The 26,496-nt window shown below is 51.2% G+C and overlaps 1 protein-coding gene across 1 annotated transcript; it reads left to right on the top strand.

Annotated features, from left to right (window-relative positions):
* The first annotated feature begins 201 nt into the window (after positions 1–201).
* Positions 202–26,363, top strand: LOC143157304 (uncharacterized). The gene is made up of 7 exons (XM_076332126.1): positions 202–496; positions 2,499–4,701; positions 13,822–13,935; positions 17,287–17,370; positions 17,532–17,601; positions 19,880–22,547; positions 23,049–26,363. The coding sequence occupies exons 2-7, from the start codon at positions 2,829–2,831 to the stop codon at positions 23,076–23,078; spliced, it is 4,839 nt and encodes a 1,612-aa protein (XP_076188241.1). The 5' UTR covers positions 202–496; positions 2,499–2,828; the 3' UTR covers positions 23,079–26,363.
* Positions 26,364–26,496: the final 133 nt, after the last annotated feature.

Raw genomic sequence — 26,496 nt, 5'->3', positions numbered from 1 at the left:
AAAAGCAAACACTCTCAGCTGGGGCAAGAGAGAAATGGCCTGATCCTGACCCACTGGCTGCCAGGGCAGAGAGGGCAGGATGGGGGACCAGAGCTGCTGGGAAGAACTACAATTCCCATAAGGCAGTGCGAGCCGGGGACCCTTCCAGCTTCCCACCAATATAGCGGTGCAGAAGAAAGGCACATCAGGGAGAAATTCCCCTCCTCTCCCTCCCCGTGCTCCCGCTAACACCTTGGCGGTGGCGTGAAAATCCCTCCCGGCGATGCGAGTCAAAAGCATCTCCCCTGTCCTCCCCCTGCTCCTTCAACCTTTGCTCTTTGTCTTTGTTTCGCTTCACCCTTCCTCCGGTAGCTCTCACTGCACTGGCCACAGACTTCCTTTAGGTCAGCCCAGCTGCGGCTGCAACACAACTTGCAGCCAAGTCGCAAACACTGTTGTGCCACTGAGACTGCCCCGGAGAAGAGAAATGCCAGCCAGAGATTGATGGCCCGCTCAGGTAAGATGCTTTCGGCCAACCGCCCTTCATTTGTCCGGGTAGCCCAAATAAAAGACGAAGCAACTCCCTGGGATCTGGTTCTGCCCTTGATTCAAACCCTGAGACCGGGGGATTGCGGAGCTGGAAGTAAAGGCAGGATTTGGATCTGTAGGATCTGGATACTGGCGGGGGGTAAGCAAGAAAGTAGGCAAGAATTTCTTCTTTTACCCTGATCTGAATTCAGGGATTTGTTGCTTTTTGCCAAAACCCAGAGGCAATTGAAATGCTGCTGCCGGTGAGATGTTTCCTCTAAGGGACCGGCACGAGCATCCATGGCGAGGAGAGAGGCCGTGGACACCGCAGCGAGACTGGCGCTCGCTCCACCTGTGGCTGTGGCTGAGCATGTCCCCTCAGCATCAGCCAGACGCGACAGGAGGGTCCTTGGTGGTGGGAAGCTAAATCTGCTACCCATTCAGGGGGTTAATGACCATCCTCGGTAAAAATACACTAATGAACTTTTCTGAGTCCTCTTTCTAGCCTGGCTGCTGCTGAGGCTTTGTCTGCTGAATTAAAACCTGTTGTAGGTGTCACATAGCTGCTCCCGGACCTAGGGAGGGGGCCTGGCCCCCCTTGGAGTCTCCCCTCCACTAGCAAACATTAAACCCGGTTCCTGCTCCATGTGGGTGTGTTTTGCCTCTCCTGGCTCAGTATAGTTTTGCAGGTAGTTATTTTTTGGTTTTGTTTTCCTGTGGTTCCTCTGTACCGGCATGGAGAATTCGGCTTGGACAGGAGCACCGTTGTGCTTCAGTGGTGGCTTTTACCAGCACCGGTGGGGATCCAGATGGGATAGCTGAAGGGGAAACACAAGCGACACGACTAAATCTGAAGTAACTTTCCCTGTTATAACTGTCCTCTGAAATCTGACATAGCTGCCCACTTCATTTACCACTCTGACCTCTCTCCTCTGAGGACCGTGTAGCTGCAAACTCCATCGCAGTTGTGCTTGGATGTTTATACTCCACATCTCCCATCACTTGTCCCCTGATCCATGGCATCCCCCCTCCCCAGCACCCTACACCTTGGTGACAGGCTCCCCAGGGACTCGTCTTCTCAGCCACAGCTTTCCCAGTGACCCGTCTTCTCAGCCACAGCCTTCCCAGCGACCCAGACCTCCAGGGACAGATTTCACTGACAACCCATGCCCTTGCTGGCAGCCTGCCCCATAACTGATGATTTTGGCAGCAGCACCTTCAGCCATCAGTACCATCAGTAAAAGCCTGCCCAGCCACGTATACTCTTGTTGACAGTCATCTCCAGCACCACTGGCTTCCTCCCCTCAGTCTTTCTGGCTCTTTTCCCTCCTGCAATTCAGTCTTGACGGAAGATGTTTCTCACATCTCTGTTAGCCCTGATTTTTTTTTTTTTCTAATGGAAATACGTAGGACCCAGACCCTGCTGTCAGTTGAACCCTCTTGAAAAGGACAAAGTCACTTAAGGTTTCCAGGTCTCGCTTCTCCAGCTGCCCACTGAGGACACCACTGACCTGTCTTCTCCTGTGCATGGAGGTCTGCCAGTACAAAGCAGCACATCCCAGTTTGCAAATGGTGCTCAGTTTGGTTTTCTTCTAGGTTTTGGGGATTTTGGTTGCTGCACAGTCACTCCTCAAAAATGGGACTAATTACAACAATTACCTCAAAGTGCTTTAATTAATTAACTTATTTACTTGTAAATCTTCTTGGTCAAAGGACAGAGGACCATTCTGAGAGTAAATCACTAGTGCTGCAATAGTAGAGCCGAAACCTCAGTGTCATTGCAGCAGCGAGTGCATCACAGATCCCCCATTGCCAGGGGAAATTAGCCTGTTCCTGCCCTCTCTGCTGGAGTCCAGCTGAGCCTGTGGCTTCAAAGGTCTCAGGTTCAGTCTCCCATGGAGCAGCCAAGGTGCCACCCGTTGTGTTTACATAGCGAACGCAGGAGGCGGAGAAGAAATAATGCCTTAATAGTTTTCCCTTTATTTTTTCAGTCTGGCAATCCGAGTCTCCAGAAAAGCCAGGGGAGCCTCTCCAGGAGATCAGAGGAGGCAGGAGATGGAGTTACAAACATTGCATCTGCAAGCTGAGGTGGAAGGAGGCTGAGAAATGAGGAAGACCACACACTCCTTGTTGGCCTGGCATACAGCAGCAGCACCCTTTCCCGTGCAGGGAATAAAGTGCATCCATTAAAGTACACTTTGATGTGTGTGTCCTGATGGTTTTCGTATCCTCCCAGACAGTCCATAACATTCTGGCTTTTTCGTACCTGCTGGCTGCTCGGCAGCCCCATCACGCACGGCTGGGTGCAGGGCGCTGCTGCCATGAAGGACTTGGTTAAGCGCGTGGTGCTAAAGACACACCCATGTCAGGAGTGTGGCAAATCCTTCAGCAAGAAGGGAAACCTGAAGAGACACCAGCGGATCCACACGGCAGAGGAGCTCTTCACTTGCGGGGAGTGCGGGAGGCGTTTCACCACCCGGGGCCACCTCACGACCCACCAGAGCATCCACACAGGAGAGAGGCCCTTCTGCTGTGGGGAGTGTGGGCGCTGCTTCCGCCTGGAGATATGCCTGGCCGCCCACCAGAAGACACACGCCAAGGGTGGTCCCTACCTCTGCGCCCGCTGCGGCAAGAGCCTGAGCACAAAGATCTACTTCAATATCCACATGCGGACACACACGGAGAAGAGGCCATTCGCCTGCACTGAGTGTGGGAAGAGCTTTGTGAAGAAGGGGACCCTCACTGCCCACAAGGAGATCCACAAGAGGGAGAAGCCCTTCAAATGCCCTGACTGCAGTAGGTGCTTTGGGCAAAGTGCCACACTGCTGGCCCACCAGAAGATACACCTCCGCGGTGGCCCTTTCATTTGTACGGAGTGTGGGAAGAGCTTGAGCACCAAGCGGTATTTCAACATCCATCAGAGGAACCACGCTAAGCAAAAGCCGTTCGAGGGACATATCAATGGTGTGTCTCTCCAGGTCATCCAGATTAAAGAGGAGCCTGGTTTTGCCTTCAGGTCAGAGGAGAATATGTTGGACAGTATGTCCCATGAAGGAGATGTAGCCCAGGGGTGCAGCATACCTAGAAACCCACCTAATCCAAAAAGCCCTCCTTGGAAAATCCAAATGAAGGAGGAACCAGACCCACCCACTGATGACACAGCAAACATTACTGCAATAGCCTGCCAGAAACTTTACATCAAGGAAGAGCCACCAGAAAACCCGGACTATGGAAAGCTCTTTGATCCAAAGATCCCACTGATGGCTTTACAGGGGAGACAGCTTAAAAAGGAAGAAGATGCTGATGGGCAGCATGAACGGGAAGTCAGTAACCGGCTGCTCCATGTGAAGGAAGAACCACAAGAAAGCATTGAGTTTGGGATGTATTATGAACAGAAGCCGAAACTCAGTGCTACCCAGAGGATCCACATTAAAGAGGAACCTGGTGTGGAGGCCAACCACCAGGAGAGCCAGAGCCCAAAGAGGAAGCAGAAGAAATGCTATCAGCCCACCAAAGAGGGGATGCTGGAGAACCAGGAGAAATCCATGTCCAAGAAAGATCCCTCAGCAAAAGGAGCTCCCAAGGGTGAACGGATATTCCCCTGTCCCGAGTGCGGGAAGAGTTTCAATCAGAAATCAAACCTGACCAGACACAGGAAGATTCACACGAGTGAGGGGCCGTACAAGTGCAGTGAGTGCGGGGAGAGCTTCCGCATGAACCGCAAGCTGATCCGCCACCAGCGAGTCCACATGAGCGAGCCCTTCAAATGCACCGAGTGCGGGAAGAGCTTCACCCAGCGGTCGAATCTAGTTCGGCATCAGAGGATCCACACCAAGGAGGAGCCCTACCAGTGCCCTGAGTGCGAGAAGACCTTCAACCAGAAGGCCAACCTCTTCCGTCACCAAACAATCCACGTCCGCATGGGGCCTTGCAAGTGCACCAAGTGTGGGAAATGTTTCCCCCAGAAGCGCCACCTGATTAAACACCAGCTGCTCCACTCCCGAGGTGGGGCCTACAAGTGTGGGGTCTGTGGGAAGCGCTACCGGCTGAAGAAGTACCTGAGGAGGCACCAGAAAATCCACGCACGGGAAGGAACTGCTCCCTGCGCAAAACAGGGGGAGGCCACAAGGACCGGCAGTGGACCCCACCACACTGAACAGAGAGCACTGGCCCCCATGAAGAGTGAAGAGGAGAGCTGAGCGGGTCTGGTGCCCGCTCCTGGGGGAGAGTCCTTTGGGAAAGGGGAGGGATGGAGACAAACTCTGCTCGCCTTATGTGTGCAGTATCTGGGGGTGGGGAGGTCAGCCTGAGGGGACGGTGAGGTTGAGGGGGCAGAGCACTGCTGGAAGCCAGTCCTCTGCAGCTTTTCTGACGAGAACCCTCAGGTTATCACCTGCTCACAGCTGTGGGATGGGGCTGGAGAGCCAAGCCTCCTCACAGCTCTTGGAGATGGAGAGATAAGAGCTTGGCATCCTTCGTAACAGTATGCTTGTGCCTCTAAAGGCTGCCAAAGTTGTGGAGGCCAAAATTGTCTTGTGTGGGCAATATGTAGCCAGGAGGACCAGGTAGGATTTATTTTTATTACATTACTGTGTTTCTGAGAAAGCTGAAGGGAACCTCTCCCATCTAGGCAAGGATTTAAAGCAAGGGCCAACTCTCTTCTTCCCCATCATGTAGCTCTGATCCACACCTTGATCCTACTGGGCTGATGGACTCCAGTCAACTGGGTGGTACAGAGTTGGGAGAAACTGCTGCCAGCCAGACCAGGGTTTTAAGGCTTGAATCATCCAAACCAGGCTCCCAGATTGGCTTAAGCCAGGTCCCTAAAAGTAAGTTATGCAAAATCAATGACTGTTTTTCCAAAGCTAGCCCAGAGGCCAGCAGATTGTATTCTGGTTTGTGCCCCCACAACCCCACTGTGTGGATGTAAATGAGAATGTCTTTTCTTAGCATCGAGTTTTACATCTCTGATGAGCAGGACGCTTTGCCACCACAAGTTCCAGAGGCGCTGGTGACTTCATCAGCTTGAGCCGACACTGGCGCTGGTTCTCAGCCACCTGCTTCCCTACCTGTTACTGTGAAGCTCTTGGTATTGACTTTATTGGGCATGATTTAGGGAATTCAAACCAAGCAGCAGGAATAGTTGAAAAAGTCTTCAGACTTTATGGACCACAGAACTGGAAATTATTTCCCTGTTGGGATGTTCTCCCCTCCTCTCCCTGGTGTAAAGGGGACTGTGCAGCTACTCAAAAGCATGGACAGTTCAGCAGTCTTTATTGCTCACTGCTGATGATTTTGTTTGAGTGTTCCCTGGTCAGATGGATCTCTGTGTCTTGAAAGTCCGTGGTGAAGCAGAGATGTGGAGGGAATCCACGATCCCCTGAGTCACTCCCCAAGATTTCTCTGCAGCACTTCATTTCACCTGAGCACCGCAGAGCAAAGACACATATTAGGGTTTGTTGTGTTGCTGTAATACGTAAAGTCCAAGAAGCAAGTGGAAAAATGTTCCATGGTGAAATAGTAGCTCTACCTCTCTGGTTTTGTGCAGGAAAAGAAGCCCCCTTCCTATCCCCAAGGCACACACCGCTTCCTTCTCCCAGGACATGTTGCAGGTGGCATCCTCTTGGAGTCATCTGAAAGTCATGCGGTATGACTTTGGGCAACTACCTGCTGTGATGCTTCAGACCCAAGCTGCTGATTGTCTGGACTGCCTACTCTGGAGCAGCTGTGTCTCCAGGCAGGGAAACTGAGGCATGGAAGGAAGGAAGAAAGGAAGGAACAGGAAAAACTTCACTTGAGCTTTGCCTTTACCAGCTACTTGGACACCATTGGGTTAAGGTGTTCTGATGCGGTGGCTCAAGCCCAGCACTCAGTACAGCTGTCAAACCCCAAAAGCACAGAGTAATTTTGGTGTTTAGAGTCCCTCAGCCTTTGATATAGTCAGGCCCAGGATGTGATTTCAAACAGCAAAGCAAGCTCTGACAGCCTCTGGAAGGAGCCTACCTCTGTCTTCTCACCTATAAATCATAGCCAAATTGATTGATATGAAGCTTCCCCTCAAATCACTCTAACCTGGTGGTGATTCATTTCTGGGACAGAAAAGGAAGACATACAGGGGAAAACAACAACTTTAGGATGTTCTAGGGGAGTCTAAGGGACACCCTTGTTAGAAAAATGGATCTGGGCCATATGGTGGGTAGATACTTCACTGCAGGACTGGGAAACTATGTTCCTTGGGAAGAATATGGCTGAGCCAAACTAGCGAAGCAAAACAGCCTCTGTTAGACTTGCTGAGGGGCAGAGGTACAGCAGAGCCCTTCAGTGGGGAGAAAGTAATCACCAGATGGCTGGCATTTATTTCCTTGTCATTAGCCTAGCGTAGGGCCATAGAGATTTTTAGCAGAAGAGGAACTGATATGAGAGGTTTGCCAATTGTATTACTGTGTCCCTGCACATAGAGAGGGCAGTGAGTCAATGTCAGTAGCTTTCCTGGACATCACTGGATCTTCCACCGTTGACCGTGGCCAGTGTGGGTGTCCCAGCTTCTGGGACAGGGCTGATAGTTCATAATATCTCCTCAATAAAGTAAGTATTTAAAGAAAAAAGGAAAGAAAGTGAACCTCTCTTCCTGGTGGTTTTTTTTTCACAAGCTATCACTGAGAGAACCACACTACAATGGTAGTTGTTCCACACTACACTGAAACAACCACACTACAATGGTAGTTATTCTACCCACAGTGCAGCAGGTGAACAATGCCAGAGCAAGATGCATACCAGTGGCAACCAAATGGATGTGTTGGTGAAGAGCCCTCTGGGCTCTGTTGACTGCGTTGACCAGCTCTCCACCAACTATGCTGAGAACTCGGACCTCCACACACTGACCCCAGGGCTCCAGTCAGTGACCCACACACAGGTACCATGTGAAGTGCCCTAAGGTGTCTGCATAGGGCTAGAAAGACATAGGCCTTATGGGAGGCCTTCACCTTTCTGGATGAGCAACTGGAGGCCAGGAAGGGCATCTCAAATTACACCAGACACCATGGTGCGAGAAACTGAAACGATGCCCTAAGTATGGGCGTTTTCATCCATGAGCTAAATAAACTCCACACTCAGTGTCCCACCTGTGGGAGCACAACGCTCAAAGTACAAAGGGAGTCTTCCTTGGGTACCACCGAGATCTGCCTGGGACATTACACTATGACTTTCTCAAGGACACCTGCAAAGAGATGCCTTGCAGATAGTTTGGGCTACCAGCTCTGGTGTCTGCTGTTGACAGTTGTTTTGGGTTTAGATCAGGATCATGGAATAATCCCAGCTCCATGAAAAAAACCTATTTATCTGGGGATTGAACAAAGCCAAATCCTCACCCCCCAGTAGCAAAATAGTCTTCATCCTTTTCTCCCTAAACCCATTAAAAAGGCTCCCAAATAATAATAAAATGCTTAAAATCCAAATCATCGCCCCATTCTCCACTGCATGGATTTTATGCAGAATACCACATCTGTAAGCATTCACTGAGCAATTTCAGTCACCAAGTGAAACTATACAGTAAATTCAACATGGTCAAGCTGAAACCAATGGACTTAAATCAAAGTTATGTTAAGGAAGAGAGATCCAAGCTCTGATGACTTTTAAAAAAATACCTTCTGGTCTTGCACAGTGGGTCAGGTAGGGCTTATCTTGAGACAACTGCTGTCCTATTTCTAGCCATGCACATTGTTCCTGTGGATTTCAGGAGGAATTTGGCTGTGGGACTCTTTTTGATCACCTTGTTGACTCATTGTCTATCTGTGTGTATCATCTCAGCATCAGTTTTGTCTCCAGTGTTCAGCATGGCCTGTCTGGAGGAGAGATGGAGACAGGCTGTGTTGGGGAGCACTTGCGCAAGAGTGCATATTTTGTGCTTCGATGAGACGCGTGGAGCTGATTGGCGCTCAGCATGTTCTGGTATGGTGGGAATGAGAGGGTCTTTGGGGCCAGAGCAAACATCTGCTCCAACATAAGTGCCCTGGGATGTTTACTTGCCCTTTGAGAACGTGATAGTTCCCATGAGAACTTCTTCGAGAATCCCAGGCTGCAGGGATCCTGGTGTCCACACGGATGGGGAGTGAGGAGAGGAAAAAGACCAGGGTGAAAACTGGGTGAGCTACAGGACACTCAGTATCACATACTTCTACACACGCTGTTATCTGTTCACTTTTGGCTAGCAGCCTCCAGGGGGAGTGAGTATTTACTTACCACCACCACCTTAGCTACCTCCCATCCCATCCAGGGCCAAAGTTACACAACCAGGTAGCACCACATGGGACCAGGTTATCAAGCTGAACTGCCGGTAGCCAAGGCACACTTGGAGCCACTGCCTCCATCTCCTGACCCAAAGCACAGTCCCTCCCGTGAAAGTGATTTCTTGTGCTGGAACAAAGCAAAGGTGAGCGATCTCCATCAAAGGACCGAAGCTTCTGACTAGTCCCCACCTGCAGATTTTCTGAACAAGGTCATAGAAAAATCTGTGATCTCCTTTTCCAGGGTCAGTGTTAGCCTGAAAACAAGAGCAGCCCCTGTGATGGGGTAGGTGAGGTGGGCAGTGCTGGCCTGTGGCTCTCTACCAATTGCACAGGAGGTGATGATAGCCCATTGCTATCCTTTGTAAAAGGACTGCTGCCCCACGGGAGACATTGCAGAGTCCCACTGCTCACTCTTTTTTCCCACCTCAGGCTGATTTCTGTCTCTTCTGCTTCTGTCTGGCCTCTTCCCTGGGGAGCTGCTGTTTCAAGGACACCAAAGTCCTCCAAGTCGCTGCCAACTGAAGGCAGAAGTAGGAAGCAGAGATCTGGAGATCCTTCCCTACCAAGTCACAAGATTTTCTCCTTTTTCATCATCTGAAAAGTAGGATAAGATGCTTTGCAAGTGGAATAAGATACAGACTGTTCTTATTTCTACATGTGTGTTGGCCTCTGAGGAACAAAACAGACTGAACAGTGAGGGTCTGAATGTAGAGGATGACTTCTGCTAGGAGAGTAGCAGGGTTTTGAAGTCATGCAAGAATAAGCCATCATTATACCTGTGCTGAAGTTTACTCGCCCTTAGACATGTCTGCAGGGCAGAAAAGCAGTCCCTGCAGGAGAGCTGGGAACAGCACTGGTGTGAGCTCACTTTGGGGAGAAAGGGCCTAGGAAACTAAACGTTGATCTTGTGAACTACAAGCTAAGCAGCCCTGACAACTAATTATTCCTAGTCACCACTCAAAGTGTTGGCCTAGGGCTGCAGGCAGAGATTACTAAGAGCCTTTTGCTGCACAGACGAGCTGCGGTGCATTGTGCACAGTCAAGGGCACACGCTTATTCAGCCAGTATTGCAGGGCCCAAAACTTCCCCATCAGAGTGGACAGGCAAAGAAGCAGAAGAAACCTTGTGACAAAGAATATGTTATTTAGATCGAGTTAACTTACAATAACTTCATCTAGCTTGGGGTAGTTTGAAGAGCAGAGAGAGGAGGGGGGAATGTGAAGTATGGAAGAGGTGACTTTACAGTCTCTGATCGGGTGGCAAAAATGAGTTGTGCATCAGATCTAACAACGTGAAGGAGATTTGCAGAGCCTGGGAAACACCACGAGAACCTGGGCTTCCCTGCGGGAAGGTGTTAGATCCAGATCAAATCTTACTTACAGCTCTGCCTGTTCGTATTAAGTTAATTTATTATCAATGACTTCAGGCTACATTAAAGCCCCCGTTGGGTGATGCAGCTGATGACTCCATTTGCTGCTCATGGCAGGGTGAGAAAGGAATGAGATTGTGGGTGTTCCTGCCCTTCCTGGGTTCTTGTTCCTCTCTTCAAAGCATCGTCTGCTGTTGTTTTCCTGGGCTGAGCATCAGGGTCCTGAAGGCACCAGTAAGCCTTAGTGGCCCTGGCCAACCCCAACTGGAGCCTCTGCCTGCTACGTCCAGGCCCTGAGAGACTGCACCTCACGGGCGCCGCCTGTGCAGGGTCCCACATGGCTCCCCACCCCTCGGGGAGCAGCCAGCCCTCACTGCTCCCAGACACAGAGAGGGTGTGGGGGGCTGTCAGAGGGGGGCAGCAGGAGAGAGAGAGGTTGCGCGGGCACACATATACCACAGTGTGCCCAAAAGCACCTGTAAGCCTCTCCGCCTGCATCTGTGAACAAGAGCTGAGGTTTAGGAAGGAAAGATAAATCAGGAGAGCTCGTTTCCCGAGTGTGAGACCATGTGCGGTCATTGCTACAAGCTGACCTTTAATTGCAAAACCCACTAACCAGCCCCTTGCGTGTCTATCTCTGTCCACAGCTAAGGGTTCAGGTGCGATCAGAAACTAAGGAGCTTGTGATGAATTTCCTTGGATGGACCACCCAAAATCAGGTAGCTCACACACACACACACACACACACACCAGCCCTATGGACATAACTGGAAAGATGGGAAAACAAGTCATGAATCAGCATCCCTTTGCTCACTCTCCAGGCAGCAGCATCTTAGAGGCACAGGTGGAGCACAGCTGATCTCTCTGAGACTTTCCTCCTGTCTATAAAGTGGTGTATCGTAGAAATCACCCCAGATTCTATAGATGTTCCTTTTTGCTTGTCTCTATTAAAGCCCAGGGGGACAGAGCATGGGGAGCTCCTGTTCCAAGCAGGACCTGTTCATCCTTTGCTTTCCCAGCCCTTTCCCTGTCTTATGGTCTTGGGGAAGAGGGGTGCTCCCAGGGACAACAGACACACCTACCCCAGATGGTCTAGGAGCCCGATTCCTGCAGCACTGTCTGCCTCCCTTTGAGCCCCTTTCTCTCCTCTTTTTTCTGGGTAGTTTTTGCAAACCTTTGACATGGGCTTCCCGTGGCTTAGTGTTTCAGCCCCATGGAGGATAGATAGAGCTGGGGAAGAGGCAGTCCTGGATGTCTCACACCTGGGGAAGATAGGCTTGGATTGCCTTCACTAACAAGACCTTTTCTGCCTGAGAAACTCTCAGCCAGCTAAACCTTAGTGAAGGTAAGGTAAACGAGGCTGGAGGGAGGCTGTCCCTGCTGCTGGGACATTCACTGTCTCGCTGTCCTTTGCTACACTGACGCTGGGAGTCAGCAGGGAAGGAGAAAGGGGAAGGAGAGATTCTCTGATGCCTGGAAATATTTCTCATCGATAAGAGAGCATATTCCCAGCAACATTTCCATGGGGTATTTCCCAGTCCTCATCCAATGCTCCTTGAGTGTACTCACTTTGCTTTTTATGCTAAGCACTGTTGTGTTTCCCAGGGCTGAATTAACAAGGACAGCTTGTGATTAGTTGTCTATCAGAACAGGATTTCTTTTATCTTCTAAAGACTTTCTTGTTAAGTATCGGACAAAGTCTGTAGCAAAGAAAATAACAGTGTACTTTTCATTTTAACATCTCCATGCAAGTAATAAGCCCGATCCATCTTTAGCTCAACATAAGGGGGGCCCCTTTCTGCTCAACAAATTGCTTGCAGATGCTGGGGGCTCAGAGCAGCTCAGCCACTAATGCACAGCCTGGCATTGCTCAACTCCACTCTGCCTGCTTTTCACAAATTGCTTGCCAAGCAGCCAGCATGGAAAGTGGCTCAGGGCTGTGAAGGTCCGTGCTAGTATTGCATGCCAGTATGGTCAGCTGAGTTTGAGGAGAAGAGGCATTCTGCTGCCCTGAGCAAGACAATTCCCAGGGTTTGGCCCCAGTCTGCAGGGGACTTTTGGACAGCAGGCATGTAATGGTAGCATTATACATCTGTGCAGCCTGAATATGCCCTCTGTACAGTCTTCAGCGTGTAGCTCTGCCCATGTGAATCCCTCATTCAGCAGTATAAAAGTATTCAATTCTGGTAAACAAGCACCACCACGAAGAGTGGGTCAGGCTCCACCAGAGGTGACGCGCAGGCTGGTACGGCCAAGGACTGCCGTCGAGCTCCAGCAGTGTAGGGGTATCGCTGACCCAGCCCAGCTCCGCGTGCCTTCCTGGAAATGGCTCCAGCTCCTCGACAGCGTTAAGGCTTAGGCCATGGTGGGTTCAGCTGGGGTTAAAGCACTTGTCCCTCGGTTATGGTCTCCTGTTTCCATCAGTATAATCTGGATACACTTGAGTTTAGGTGAATTTAAGCATCTTAACTCTGAGCCAAATCCCAGCCAAAGAGTCAAAGGCCTGAATTCATCCTGGAAATATCTTTGGCCGTAAGCTGGAAAGGGGCCAAAAAGTATTTTAATGTAAAGGGGGAAAGGAAGTTTTTGGTCCTCTGGAATTTTTTCACTTTACTACAAATTCATGAATTCTTCAAGCTGACAGAAAAGGGGGGAATTAGAACTAATTGTAAAGCCAGAAAAAACTTTTGAATTTTTTTCAATCTTCTTACTTTAAAAATAAATGCAAGCTTTACACTTTGGTAGGTTGGAGGTGCTTTTTTTTCCCTTAGAAGAAGCCAACTCTATCCTAAAACAAAATGTTTCATTATGGGGTGAAAGTAAAAGATATTCAAAGGTTTGTTTAGATTTGTGTTTTTTTCCCAGGAAAAGGAATTGAAAAATGTTTGGGTTTTTTTTTTTTAAATTTACCTGGAACAAACTTTTGGTTTGACAGCAGATCAGATACTACCACATATTCATCCAGATCTACTTTAAACACAGGGCTCTTGAGATTTCCTAAGTGCTTAAATTAAAATGTGTGAATGAATAAGGGGTATAAGTTCTTTTCATGAAAATAACAGCATGTATGTTTCTAAGAGTGCACAGCGAGAAAGGGCAGTGGATGTGACCAAGCCTGTTGTATACCCATGGATGGCTGCAACCAAAGTAGCAGTCAAGAATGAAAGAGGGAATAAAACAATCACTCTCCCCTCCAAATAAAATAAATATCTAATCCTTTACATTGGCAAACCTTGGAAATGAACTGAAGCAGAGGCAGGAGCAGATGCCAGGGCTCAGAGCTGAACACAGGAGTCCCAGTAATCAACCTGTTTGGCACTTTCTACATCAAGGCCCAGTTCCTGTTCTGTCCTTTAGCTAGGGCAATTCAAGCACTTACTCCGTAAATGACAACTCTGGATGTGTTTTTTCTCCAGCTTTGGCACTGAGGTGCAGTTTTATTTCATGTCTTGCCCAGCGGATTTACAATGTGGTGGTTTGAAGAAAGTAGAAGCATCATGAAAGGGATGCTAAAAATAGGAACCAGACCAGGAATTGAAATAAGGAAGAAGAAGTGAGAGCTTCGCCCCCCAAAAAAAATCTCAACAAAGCTGAATAAAGACAAGAATAAACATATGCTGGCTGGATACACAGTAGCTGTAAACGTTCATTCCTTGGCAGCAAAGCACCTGGCTCTGCACATCAGCCTGCTCTTCTGGGGAAAGCTGGGAACCAAGAACATGGCCATGTGGCCTCCAGACCCTCCAGACACCCACGCAGTTCTGTACACCTCAGGTGGGAAAAACAAAGGCAAGAGTGCACGAAGGACACTCCACCAGCAAAGCCAGTGGCGGGAAAGCAAGAAGGAGAAGAAAAAAAACCAAGCATTTTTAGGAGGTACCCTGTACCAAGCCCTGAAGACACACAAGTGTATCAGTGGAAGAGCTTCTTGAAGAAGAGAAATCCCACCAGAGGAAGGTCCAAAGTTGTCTACAAGGTTGGACAGAGATGCACCAGGACCAAGGAGCATCTTTTGCAAGGAGCAAGACAAGCAAGCCAAGGAGACACCATCCCCAGGGCAGGGAGATTCACGCTGAGGATAAGCCTTATGAGACCTTCACTGTGGTGTACCAGGTGGTGCAGGTCCCCAGATAAGAGTGGGGATATAGTGGGCTAAAATACCCACTATGAAAGGTGGCCCAGGCTGCTCATCTCTGCAAGAGGCTGTGCTTTCTCCTCTCCGTGGTCACGGTGTCTGGATGACCGGAGGGGGTTGGGGATGGCCAGTGTGAATGCCAGTGTAAAGATCACACAGGTTCCTTGCTGGCAACCACTCTCCTGGGGTGGTGAATATCAGTGATGCTGATGGGACTTTGCTCCCCTTCGGACCTTGAACCATGCATCCAGATTTCTTCATGTCTCCTACCTCCACCACCTGTCAAAATAGAGAGCAAAGCTCTTTGAGAGGTGATTCAGGATATCTGACTAAGGTTTCTGCCCTTGAATCACCTTCTGAAGAAACTTGTCCCTCTCCATGGACCAGAAGGGACACACGCTCTCAGCCTGTGCTCTGCAGCTTGGGCTGTCATCACCTCTGGGCCCCTCCTACTCCATGGATGAGAGTAACAAAAAAATCCCACCGTTGTTCAGGACTCAGCAGAATCCGAGTCAGGTCCGTCTGTCTTCTTACATTATATTTTGTTTTTCCTGTGCCTGTAATAAAAACTAAGAGGATCATACCTTACTTTCGGTGATCATGGTTGCAAAGCCTGGAATGAAGCTGTTCCCAGATCAACGGCAGCTGCAGTGTCCCCAGCCCTTGCCCCTTGTGTCTGTCTCCCCAGCCAGTTAGCTGTGTCCTTGCTGCCCAGTTTTGTGAAAGGTAGACTTTAACTCACCCTTTGCTCTTCCATCCCATTTCATGAGGTCTTTACCTGTCCTACATCCATAACATTTGCAAAAGAAATGAGAGCAGACCTTAAGAGTTTGAAGTGGGAGAGATGGAAAAGAGGACTCAGCTGCCCGGAGCAGTAGAAAGCTCTTAAAGGATTTTTCTTCTTTTTTCTTTCTGGGTGCTTTCCTGAGTCATCCAGCTAAATTGACTCACCCTGCACCTGCAGTCACTTGGTCCCATTCAAGGGAGCACGGGCACAGACGGTGGCAAGGAGCAGGACTCCCCTTTCAAAGGCTCCTCACTGCTAAGTGAGCATAACAGCAGCATGAAGTTGCTACTCCCCATGCCTGTGTCACCTCACTTCCTTAACTAAAAAAAAAGGCAAACAAAACAAAAAGAGGACATAAAAACATTCACTTTCTCCTGGGTTTTGTCCTTTTCCATTTTGTAACTGGGAAAAGAGAACCAAAGAGAATGCCAGTGTCACTGCTTTTTGTGGTCACTTGGTAAGCCACTTGTTAGGCAGGAGTGTGACATGGGGTGATGCACAGGGTCCAGCTTCCTACCCAAAAGGTCAAGAAAACCTGGAGATGTTTTTTCCAAGGTTTCAAAAATGGAATATAATAACTTTTTTCTTCCTGAGGATACTAAATTCCTATAAAAGACAGAAATAATAGTTACAGTATTTTGGCCCAATTTTAGAGATGGGGAAACTGAGGCAAAACTTTCGATCTACACAAAATCCCACAAGCAACCCACGTCAGATGCACACCCTTATCCCTCTCTTCTGTTCCCTCATGTCACGCTTTGAAACAGTTGTGAACTCATTTCATCTGAATAAGGATGTCAGGAGACATTGGTCTGGCTTCTAAGTGGCACCAGCGAGCACATATTTGAAATCAGAAAAAACAAGGAGCACAAAACAGTCAACCACCAACACAGGCCGAACTCCTTTTTTACAGTACAATTATTTTCATTTTTTTAAAATTACTATTTTTTTAAAAAGTCCTAATTCTGAGAGTGTGTCCCCCCCAACACTTTAACCTGTACTACCCAAGCTGCTGTCTGCAAGGTGCTAGTGATAAACAGCCAGGCAAATGGCTGTGTCTGTATGATTAATTCAACTGAGCAGAGGACACTTCTCCAGCCCTGAGGGCACCAAGCTGGCTTGCATCCATACAGCTAAACTCCATTCAGGATGGCATCATCCAGCTCTGCCCTGGGACTCATCCCTCGCTCCAGCTCTGACTCAGGCTAAAAGTTTCATGTAAAGACATGAGAGTTGAGAAAATTGTGCTCCGGTGCCCAGGAACATCACCATTTGTTTCAGAGATACGGCTTGGGTTTTCTATCACCCCAAATTAGCACATGTCCAGCAGCCACCAAATGCTCCAGGACCTGCTACGTGACCCAGACTGGCAGGACCATGGATTTACTGTGGATTTCTGTAGGCATCAGTGCTGCTGGTTATAACCACAGCCCAATCCAGGCAGCCTGCTAAGTGCTACAAAGCACCCAGGAACAGGCAGTCCAGCCATCCCCTGGGAGCTGGAGACTCACAAGGAGACTCTCAGCCACATGGAGGAAATAATTTTCTTGGACTCACTGGGTGGAGACCCCCTCCACTGTGTCTAGCAGAGGATGCAGACCTGGGCTCTGCCACTGTCTCACCAAACGTCCCCTTTCAAGACACCTCACTGCATTTCCCATTTGCAAAGTGTTTTGAGATCCACAGACAAAAAGGTCGTGGAAGAGGAGAAGAGGATGACTTTTCTTGCTTGCACAACTCTAAGGGGGGTCAGCCACACGAACGGAGAGTGAAAGCATCCACAGTGAGGGCTGGGAGGTACGTAATGGGGACTTCTAATGCAAAGCAGGGAAGTTCAGCTGCCTAAACATAACAATTGAAAAAAGAGAACTAATGTAAATCAAAAGCTGTTTCCAGCCTGCTGCAGCGTGGGCACTGCATTTCCCTAAAACAACCCCCAGCCACCAAACATAGGCATCCTCCAAAGCGAACGGGCGAGCAGCATCCCCACTGAGGACTACAGCTCCCAGGAGCCTGCAGCCCAGGCAGCACCTGTACGGGGACCAGGCGCTGGGCAGCCAGGCAGGGGTACCAGCAGGGAGGCAGCGCTGGCTGGGGATCCCCCCAGCCATGCCCGAGAGGTTTTAGGGCTGCTATTTCCTACCCCCAAGCCCCTTCCCTCCCTGACCCAGCTCCTCTTTCTCTGTCTCTCCTCCCCCGGTAGTTTTTACATCACTGACACAGACTTCCTGTGAGTCAGCACCAGCGGACATGAACGAAGTAGCTGGAAGACGAAGAAGAGCTCAAAGTGGGTAGAAATAAGAAAATTTGGCCAGTGACACTTGGACACTTCCAGACCCACTGAGGGAGATGGGAGACAGGTCAGTAAACGGCTGAGCTGGGATGTCTGGGGCCAGGACGGGATGCTCAGGGCTGAACCCCTCCATGGTGTCTGCATGTGTCCCGCAGCATCCCAGGGCAGCAGCAGGACGTCTCTGGAAGTTGGGGTCGCTGCTGTGAAGCCGGAGTGTTTCTCAAGGTTGGCTGTGGTGGAGCAAACTGCCCTGGCTGGGATAAATCACCTTGCTTGTCTTTCTCAGGCTGAATCCTGCCTGAGAGATCTGGCTTGCTCCCCTGGCTGGAGGTGACCGGTGGAGTCAGAGGTACAGCTAGTCCTGCTCGGCGTGGGAGCAGGCGGCTTGGCTAAAACGCAGGGAGCAGGAACAGCAGCACAACACGGGAAGGGGCGTCCGTCCTTTAAAATCTGCCCAAAAACGATGTTTCTGGGGCATCTGTGTGACAAGTGCTTGCAGGAGTGCTGGAGGAATGGGTGGGAATGAGTTAATAGGTCCAGCCTCTGCCTGGCAAGGAGGAGCTGTGCCTGCCTATGCCTGTGCCTGTGTGTGTCTGTGTGTGTGTGCTGGTGTGTGTGGGGGGGTTCCCAGTGAAAGGAGCAGAGCAACAGCTGAGGAGCTGCTCACATTCATGTGTTTCACAAGTGAAATTCAGGCAGCTGTGCTGACATGCAGCCACCTCCAGGAAAAACAGCCCAGCGCATGAAACAGCCAGAGAGAAAAGTTTGCCCGGAGTCATCTCTGGGCTCGGAAAAGTTGGTCGCCACAGAGAATAAAAGCAACCTCCGTTTCTCAGCCTGAAAGGTCCCCAGAGAACAATCTCACCCAACACCCATCCTTTCTCTTGGTGAGAAAGGAGTAGAGGTGCTGGAAATGCCGCGGATGCCTGCTGGGATGGCTGGATCGGGGTTCCCTTTGCTCAGCTGAGAGGTCAGGCAGGGGCTGCTCAGGACGTCTCATCACTTTGGGGCACTTGGGAGTTAAGGAGCAGGGGAGCAGAGAGTTTTGGCTGGCTGGACCACTGTCAGGGACCCCTCCCCAGGAGCTGCCCCAGATAAGTTCTTGGGGCAGTTTGGTGCTGGTTCTCCCATGAAGAAAGTCTATGGCAAATGGGGTGCTTCTTCAGCCTGGACTTTTCATGCAGATGGGCCAACGATGCTGGTGGTGTTGTGGCTGCACCCTTCATGGGTTAGGCGTGACAACCTGCAAATTGAAGCTGGCACCAAGGCAAAGCTGGACCTTCAGCAGTCCAACCGCAGGGCAAGGGGACGGGGGAAGGAGTTGGGTCCTTGCTGTCTTCCTGGACACCAGGAGGACTTCTCTATCCATTCGGATGTCTTCCTGGCCACCAGCCCCAGCAGCTTTGCACAGGCTCTGGTGTCTGCCCTGGTGCTGCATGGGGAACTGAGGACATCGGTGTGAGTTTCACTTCTGCCTTCAGCCTGTCTGGCTGCAGCTGTGACCCAGATGTCCCTGTCTGCTCACCGAGGTGGACATGACACAAAATCTCTAGAGAAATAAATGGGCACCTGCTGAGGGATGGGACCCCCATGGGGTTTGCACAGCCAGATGAGCCTCAGACAATGCTTGAGCAGTTCTGTTTCACAGATGTGAGATTTCGGTGCTGTCTGGAGGCCAGGGAGTGCAACGTGATATGTCCCAGAGACAAACAGCCATTTGCTCATCAACATTTCCCCCTGTTGTCCCAGAAGGTCCCTCTCTGCCAGTGCACTGAAGGAGGCGCAGATGGTCTCAGTGACCACGCTTCACATGGGACGTGTCTGGCCCTGGCCCTGGCCCCGGTCCCTGGTCTGGTCATGCTGGATCAGAGCAGGGATTGCACCACCCCAGGGATCCTCCAGAACTGGGTCTGGGTGTGCCCCTCCCCAAGAGGAATTTACTTCTAGAGGTGCTGATGACCGTGAGTTGGTGCCTGATGGTTATGACCACCAGCCTTTACCACCCCCTGAAGGAAAAGTGGTGTTGGTTCCTGCTTAGAGATCAGTACAGCAGGAGGAGCCCCCCCAAACCATCAGTTTCTTGTCATGAGTACCTGGAGACGTGGAGAAACTCCAGCCTGTGCCAGGCAGTTCCACCAACCCCCTTCAACCCCTTCCTAGATTTTATAGTCTCTTGGCCTTTGGTTTTACTAGAATTAACTAAGGTTGGCTGGGCTTTTATTTATGATTTTCTTTTCCACATGACAGCTTACCACAGTAAAAGTGCTTTGTTTGTTGTTGGGTTTTTTCCTGTTGGCCTTGACAATAACACCTGCCTTGGTTTCTTCTCAGGTTCAGCCCTCATGAAGGAAACCATAGTCTTTCATCTAAAGAAGAGTAACTCAAGCCAGTGCTGGCACTTTCCCATGGTCACTACCTCCCAGCAGCCCGGGCAGGCAGGGAAAGCTGGTGGCAATGGCCAGGAGGACTCCCAGCGATGCCTCTCCTAGTAAACACCACCCAGGCCCCCACCTCTGAAGAACCAGGTGGTGGAACAGCCAGCCATGATGGCACTGGAGCTCTTGGAGGTAGAGAATTTTCTCAGCCACACTCAGGAGAAGTCATACACTTGCATGATTTGTGGGGACAGTTTTAAGCAAAAGGGCATCCTGGTGGCCCACCAGAAATCCCATAAGGAGGAGATAGAGGTTGAAGGCTGTGAGAAGGAGGGCGATGCTGACCGGGCTGGAGAGCTGCATGACCAAGAAGCCATCAGAGCAGGTGGGGAGGCCAATGGGGAAGGCCATAGCAAGCACAGCACACAGAGTGATCCTGAGAGAAGGGAGAAGCCCCATGCCTGCACCGAGTGCGGGAAGAGCTTCAAGATGAAGGTGGACCTCACCAAGCACCTTCGGACTCACACAGGTGAGAGACCATTCCCCTGCACCGACTGTGGCAAGAGGTTCATAACCAAATCACAACTCAAGGAGCACCAGAGGATCCACACAGGCGAGCGGCCATACAAGTGCCTGGACTGTGGGAAGAACTTCACCCAGAAGTCACAGCTCATCGTGCACCGCCGGATCCACACGGGTGAGAAGCCCTACCAATGCAGAGGCTGCCAGAAGAGCTTCGTGGACAAGTCGCAGCTGGTGGCCCACCACCGGATCCACACAGGTGACCGTCCCTTCAAGTGTGGGGTGTGCAGCCGTGGCTTCCGCCAGAAGATCACCCTCATCAAGCACCAGCGGGTCCACAGCACCAAGGGGGCCCAGCGGGACAGCACCAGGGCCATCATGGCCGAATCCACTCCAGCAGGGGAGAAGATCTTCCGCTGCGGCTCCTGCGGGAAGGAGTTCAAGAAGAAGTCAGTGCTGGTGACCCACCAGAGGATTCACACCGGGGAGGAGCCCTACCCCTGCCCTGCATGCGGGCGGTGCTTCCGGCAGAAGATCCACCTCGCCCGGCATCAGCGGATCCATGAGCGGCCCAATGCCCACGTCTGCGGAGCCTGTGGGGACCACTTTGGCAGCAAGAGGGAGATGCTGCGGCACCACCAGGACTGCCATCCCCCGCAGGCCCCCCACACCTGCACCACCTGTGGAAAGCGCTTCAGCCAGAAGGTCGGCCTCATGGCCCACGGCCGTGTCCATGCGCGGGAGAAGGAAACCGCCAGTGCCGTAGGGGGTGGGCAGCCTCTCACCACCCTTGGTGGTACCCACGCCTGTGGGCAGTGTGGGAAGACGTTCACCAAGAAGGGCAACCTGGCCAACCACCAGCGGGCTCATGCCGAGGGCCGGGGTCACCACTGCGGGGCTTGCGGCAAGGGCTTCGCCAAGCGGGGGGAGCTGACCAAGCATGAGCGGACCCACACCGGGGAGAAGCCCTATGGGTGTGGGCAGTGCGGCAAACGCTTTGCCCAGCGCACCCAGCTGGTCACCCACCAGCGCGTCCACACCGGTGAGCGGCCCTACCCCTGCGATGACTGTGGCAAGCGCTTTGGCGACAAGTCACGCCTCACCGTCCACCAGCGCATCCACACCGGCGACCGGCCCTTCCGCTGCCCCACCTGTGGCAAGGGCTTCCGCCAGAAGATCGCCTTGGTCAAGCACCACCGCGTCCATGAGCGTGGCAGGGACAAGGGAGGCAGTGAAGACACCAGTGCCAACACCAGTGCCAACGCTGACACCAATGCCAATGGCGATGGCAATGCCAACGCCAACACCAACACCAATGCCAGTATCAAGACCAATGCCAATGTCAATGCCAATGCCAAGGTGGCTGGCAAAGATGAGGAGAGCCCGGCTGTCCCCTGTAGGCGGCTCTCCGTTGGCGAGCGGCCCTTCTCCTGCAGCAAGTGTGGGAAGGGCTTTGCCCAGAAGGCCCAGCTGGCAGTCCACCACCGCATCCACACCGGGGAGCGCCCTTTCCTCTGCGCCGACTGCCCCAAAGCCTTCATCGACAAGTCCTGCCTCATCGTCCACCGCCGCACCCACACTGGAGAGCGTCCCTTCCCCTGTGCTGCCTGCGGCCGAGCCTTCACCCAGAAGGTCGCCCTCACCACCCACCAGCGGGTCCACACGCGGGAGCACCAGCCACCGCCAGCCCCAGTTCCCCTCAGACCCCAGGGTGAGGAGTGGCCCTTCACCTGTGTCGTCTGCGGGAGAGGTTTCCGCAAGGAGATCGCCCTTATCACCCACCGGCGGGTCCACACCAAGTATGAGCCCAACCGCTGCAGCAAGTGTGAGCAGGTCTTCCCCAACAGGGCCCAGCTCTGGCTCCACCAGCCCTCCCATGCTGAGGACCGGCCATTCAAGTGTGCCACGTGCGGGAAGGACTTCAAGAGGAAAGAGATCTTGATTACCCACCAGCGGGTCCACACGGGAGAAGCGCCCTTCCAGTGCCCCCAGTGCAGCAAAAGCTTCTCACAGAAGGCCAACCTCATGAAGCACCAGCTCACTCACACCCGCCGGGGCCCGTTTATCTGCTCTGACTGTGGGCAAAGCTACACCACCATCGGACATTTCAAGAGGCACCAGAGGAGGAACCACCTCAAGAAGCAATGTCTTCCTGGTGAGAGAGAGGAGCCCCCTGAGGACCTGGTGACCGGCCATGTGCCACCGGAGCCAGTGGGTGGCCACAGCAGCCCCATCATCGTGGTGAAGACAGAGGCTGATGCTGATGACTATGAGGTCTTACAGGTCCCATGATGGCAAGGATCAAGCACTCAGGGAGGGAAGGGATGATGCCTGCTCACTTGGGGATGGGGATGCTGCGTCCACCACCAAGGTCCACGGTCCCATGGAAGCTGCTCCCCTGGGAACATCTCACAGTATTTGGTGGGAGCCAGGAGTGCAAAAACCTGGGAGGATCTGGACTTCAGCACACAGCAATCCCTGAATCAAACCTCAGTCAAAACTGGCTGACACAATGTGAAATTTGGGGGCAAGGGAGGGATATAAATACATATTTTGGCTTCTTTTTTATATCTTATATAAGAGTCCTCATTTCAAGAGGGTTTGTTTTTTTTTATAACAGGAGGGCTGAGAAGCTCAGTTTTTTAAAGCAAGTAAATGAAATCTGTGATTTCAGATATTTTTACATGACTCCAAGAGCTGGAGCTTTAAAAAAAAAAAAAGGACGAAAACTCTTACCAAATGTTATGATGCTTGCCATCACCCTCTTCCTGGCAGGAGTTGGAGCAGAGCACCGTTGGTCCCTAGCCTTCCAGCAGTTGACACCAGCACCGGCCGTCCTGCAGACACGTGGAGCAGCGCGGGGTCTGCTACTGTGGAAAAACTGCAGCCAGAAATAAGGGAGGACGTCACGGCCAAAGGACTCGGGGATGGGGAACCTGCTGGCACCTGGGGAAGGGCCACTGAGGTCAGTAATGCTCCTCGTGGAGGGCAAACACCCACCCACCCAGCCTAGTTTGCAGAGCCAGAGTAAGAGCCCTGGCTGGGAACTAACACCGGGTTTATATGAAGACGTCGTTTTTCCTAGTTTAAAATAACCTCATACATGGGTTGATTGTGCAGGATAATCCCTGGGCATATTTTTTATGGCGTTGAGGGCATTCGTTGCACAGCCACAGTTTCAGAGAAGCATTTGGGAGGTTGCCAGACCTGTTTCTTGCACCACATGCTCAGTTGCAATGCCAAGATGCGGCTCCTAAACCTGAAGACCGCCGGTCTGTGCCGTGTAAAGCCGCACTGAGGTAGGGAGAAACCCTCTACAACTGTCCTCTGTGTCACACATTTGCAGTCGTGACCATAGTGTGGCACCAGCAAAATGTCTGTTTAATTGCTCTGCCAAGAAAAGGAGGTGTTAGGTTGCTCCCAGCTCCCCACCAACCCGGGTGGAGTTGGGGCTTAGCAGAGGCTGTTCCCACCAGGGGTGCAGATGAGCCTCCCCACATCTGGCGTGGAGACTCCGGCCCTGTGGGCTGCGCTGTCCCATACGACCCCTCTGACCCAGCTTAGTGACGTGGAGGCCACCGCCAAGGTGCACCTCCAAGGCCACCTGGCCAAGCCAGCCTGCTGTTCAGAGTGGTTTTGGGGGAGAAGAAGGAAGGGCTTTGCTGGGCGTTCACTTAACATGCCACTTCAGACTTGCCGGGGGGTTCAGTTGCTTTTTCATCCTGGACGTTACTGCCAGAGGTCGCTTCAGCGACAGCAAGAAGGGGGTTCACCACCCCCTCCCCAGAGCTGGGTGCTTCCTGTGGCCAGAGCAGCACCCTCCACCCTCCCGCCCCCTCCTTAGCCGCCAGGTTTTGCCTTCGAGATTGCACGAAGGCGGCGAGGCGCAACACCATGTCCATACAATGCTAATGTTCAGTACCTGCACATGCCTTTGGAGCTCAGGCAGCTCCCCCATTAAAATTACCCGGTGAGAAATGATCCCCTTCCCTCCGTGCTTTTAGCAGCGTTCACCGTTGCTGGATTCAGCGTGCGCCCTGCGCTCCATCCCCCAGGGCAGCCCCTGCTGCTCTACGTCCTGTCCATTAAATTAATATCCTGCCATTAACTATGGAAAAGAGCTCCGATGCCACGAAGCGATGGCAGGAGCCAAAGGAAGGATCAATACACCACTATTAGCTTGCAAAAACTGGGCCAGCTTGTCTTCAAACCCCGCGTTGTCAGCAGACGAGCCAAATGGACAGTTACACAAAATTAAGGGCCGTTTTCATTTTATTCTTTTTTTCCCCCAGTAGATCTGTTTGATTTCAAAGACTTCCTTCAGCATTTCTGTTGTTTTAATCGGCTTTTTTTCCCTGCGTTTGTTTCGCTGGCAGTAAATTCATCAGCCCTAAATAGGTAGACTGATAACAGACCATAATAGCACACTAAACTGTTACATGAAAAGCAGGGAATTAAATCATTCACTGGAAAACAGGCCATGGTGGAAGACTGCTGCTTCCTGAAAGCTTTGTATCCTTTTAAGCTTGCTTTTTTGTGCAAGATGTTCTTGCTCCAATAATCTTTGCACAGCTCTGCCCTATTTCTGCAAGCCAAAGAGACAGCGAGCTGGCGCGTAGGCTCAGCCCTCGCTGACCAGTTGCCCCCGCCTTGTCCCTTGTTTGGGGATTTTCTCTCAGGAATTAAATGGCAGTGAGGAATAAATTATCCAGCTCCCCTTTTCTAACTGATCCTGATTTCTTTAACTCATATTATGTCTTGCTAATAATCCCGCTGCACGTAAACAAACTCGAGCTGGGGATGATTGGAAAGCGGCTACGTACATCGCACGGCAAAACTTCTGCCCTGATTAGGTGACCGCTTTTCCAGCCAGGGGGATTATGAGTGATGAGTAACAGACCACGTTACCGGAGTACGGACACAAGAAGAAAAGGCTTTGCCTAAGCATCATTCAAATAAGACCCAGGAGGACAAACAGTAGAGCATGAGCACGGCCCAGCTGGACTCTCCTTTGGGGAACAGGAGCAGCTCTATGTTTAAGAGCTGTGGTTGGGCAGTTTTCCATTGGCTTTCTAGAAAAGTTTGACTGCTGTGGGGTGAATGAAGACGAATTCTTAGTCTAACGAAGTCTCTCACCTGCATATCATTGCAATGTCAAGTTAGAAAATAAAACAGATTGGGAATATACCTATTTTTCCCTATCTCAGTGGTTGCGGGTCCACCGTGCTCTGGGGCTGGCTTTATCTCACCTGAATTCATGTCTCTAGAGCACAGATGTAAACATCTGAGCTGGTCAACCCCCATTTAAAATCAAAGGAGAGAAACGGAGAGATGGAGAAGGTGATTTTTCTGCCCTATTTCGACGTCCACTCTGGGTTGAGACTCCAGGACTTCATTGACTCTACTGGCTACATCTCCGTGGGCTGCAAAGGGGATCCGGGCTCGGAGGGAGACGTCGCCATCGGTTCATGGGGTTTTTAGCCCACAGCAGCAAATCTATTGGGGAAAAGAGCAGGGGCTGTAGGGACAGAGGCTGCAACGGCCAGCGGCTATTAGACATAATTGGCGCATGGAGTCAGCACTGCAGATGCCTCTGATGCAAAAACGTCCCAGCCCTTAACGATTTGTTCGCTGCGCTGCGCCGTGCTGATAAAGCTCTGCCTGCAAACGGTCCCGGCTGCGTGTGGCTTCCCGAGGGAATAAGCTGGTGCAGACGGGGGTGTGGGAAGGCCGGTATAATCCACACAGAGGGAGACGATTATTTTGCAGGTATATTTTTTATTACTTTGTTTTTATTTATTGGTAGGCAGAAGGTAGCCATGCAGGAGATGGAGGAACTAGCGGGAGTTGTGAACGCCCACTGAAATATTAATATATGATCCAATGTTATTTGCTGTTCTTCCCTACTTTTCTTTTTACAAAGCAAAATAAATTACATTTTGCAATTGTCCTCCTTTTTAATATCACGTCCCAGCACACTTTTGCTGTATAGGATCCTCCAGCTATGAGATTCACCTCTTTCCCCTAGATTTTTTCTGTATTTCCTCTGATTTGCAGATAGTTTGCCTCTATTTTTCTAATAAAAATCTGTACTAAAAAAAGCTGTGCTTCAGTGCTGTTGGATTCAAGTCATCCCGAATGGGATGGAGGTGGGGGAGGTAAGAGCTTGGGATGGGAGCATCCACCTGGGACCAGGACACCAGCATCCTCATCTCAGTTCAAC

Source organism: Aptenodytes patagonicus, chromosome 2 (assembly GCF_965638725.1).
Source record: "Aptenodytes patagonicus chromosome 2, bAptPat1.pri.cur, whole genome shotgun sequence".
NCBI lineage: Eukaryota > Metazoa > Chordata > Aves > Sphenisciformes > Spheniscidae > Aptenodytes > Aptenodytes patagonicus.
Note: the sequence above shows the minus strand (reverse complement) of the source record. Positions and strands in the feature narration are given on the sequence as shown.

Bases quoted from the DNA above. Each gene is read 5' to 3' on its own strand.
- LOC143157304 (XM_076332126.1), top strand. From the start codon at position 2,829: ATGAAGGACTTGGTTAAGCGCGTGGTGCTAAAGACACACCCATGTCAG. The intron at 4,702-13,821 runs GCTGAGCGGGTC...ATTCCTTGGCAG, and splicing joins CATGAAGAGTGAAGAGGAGA to CAAAGCACCTGGCTCTGCAC. The intron at 17,371-17,531 runs GTGGGTAGAAAT...TGTGTCCCGCAG, and splicing joins AAGACGAAGAAGAGCTCAAA to CATCCCAGGGCAGCAGCAGG.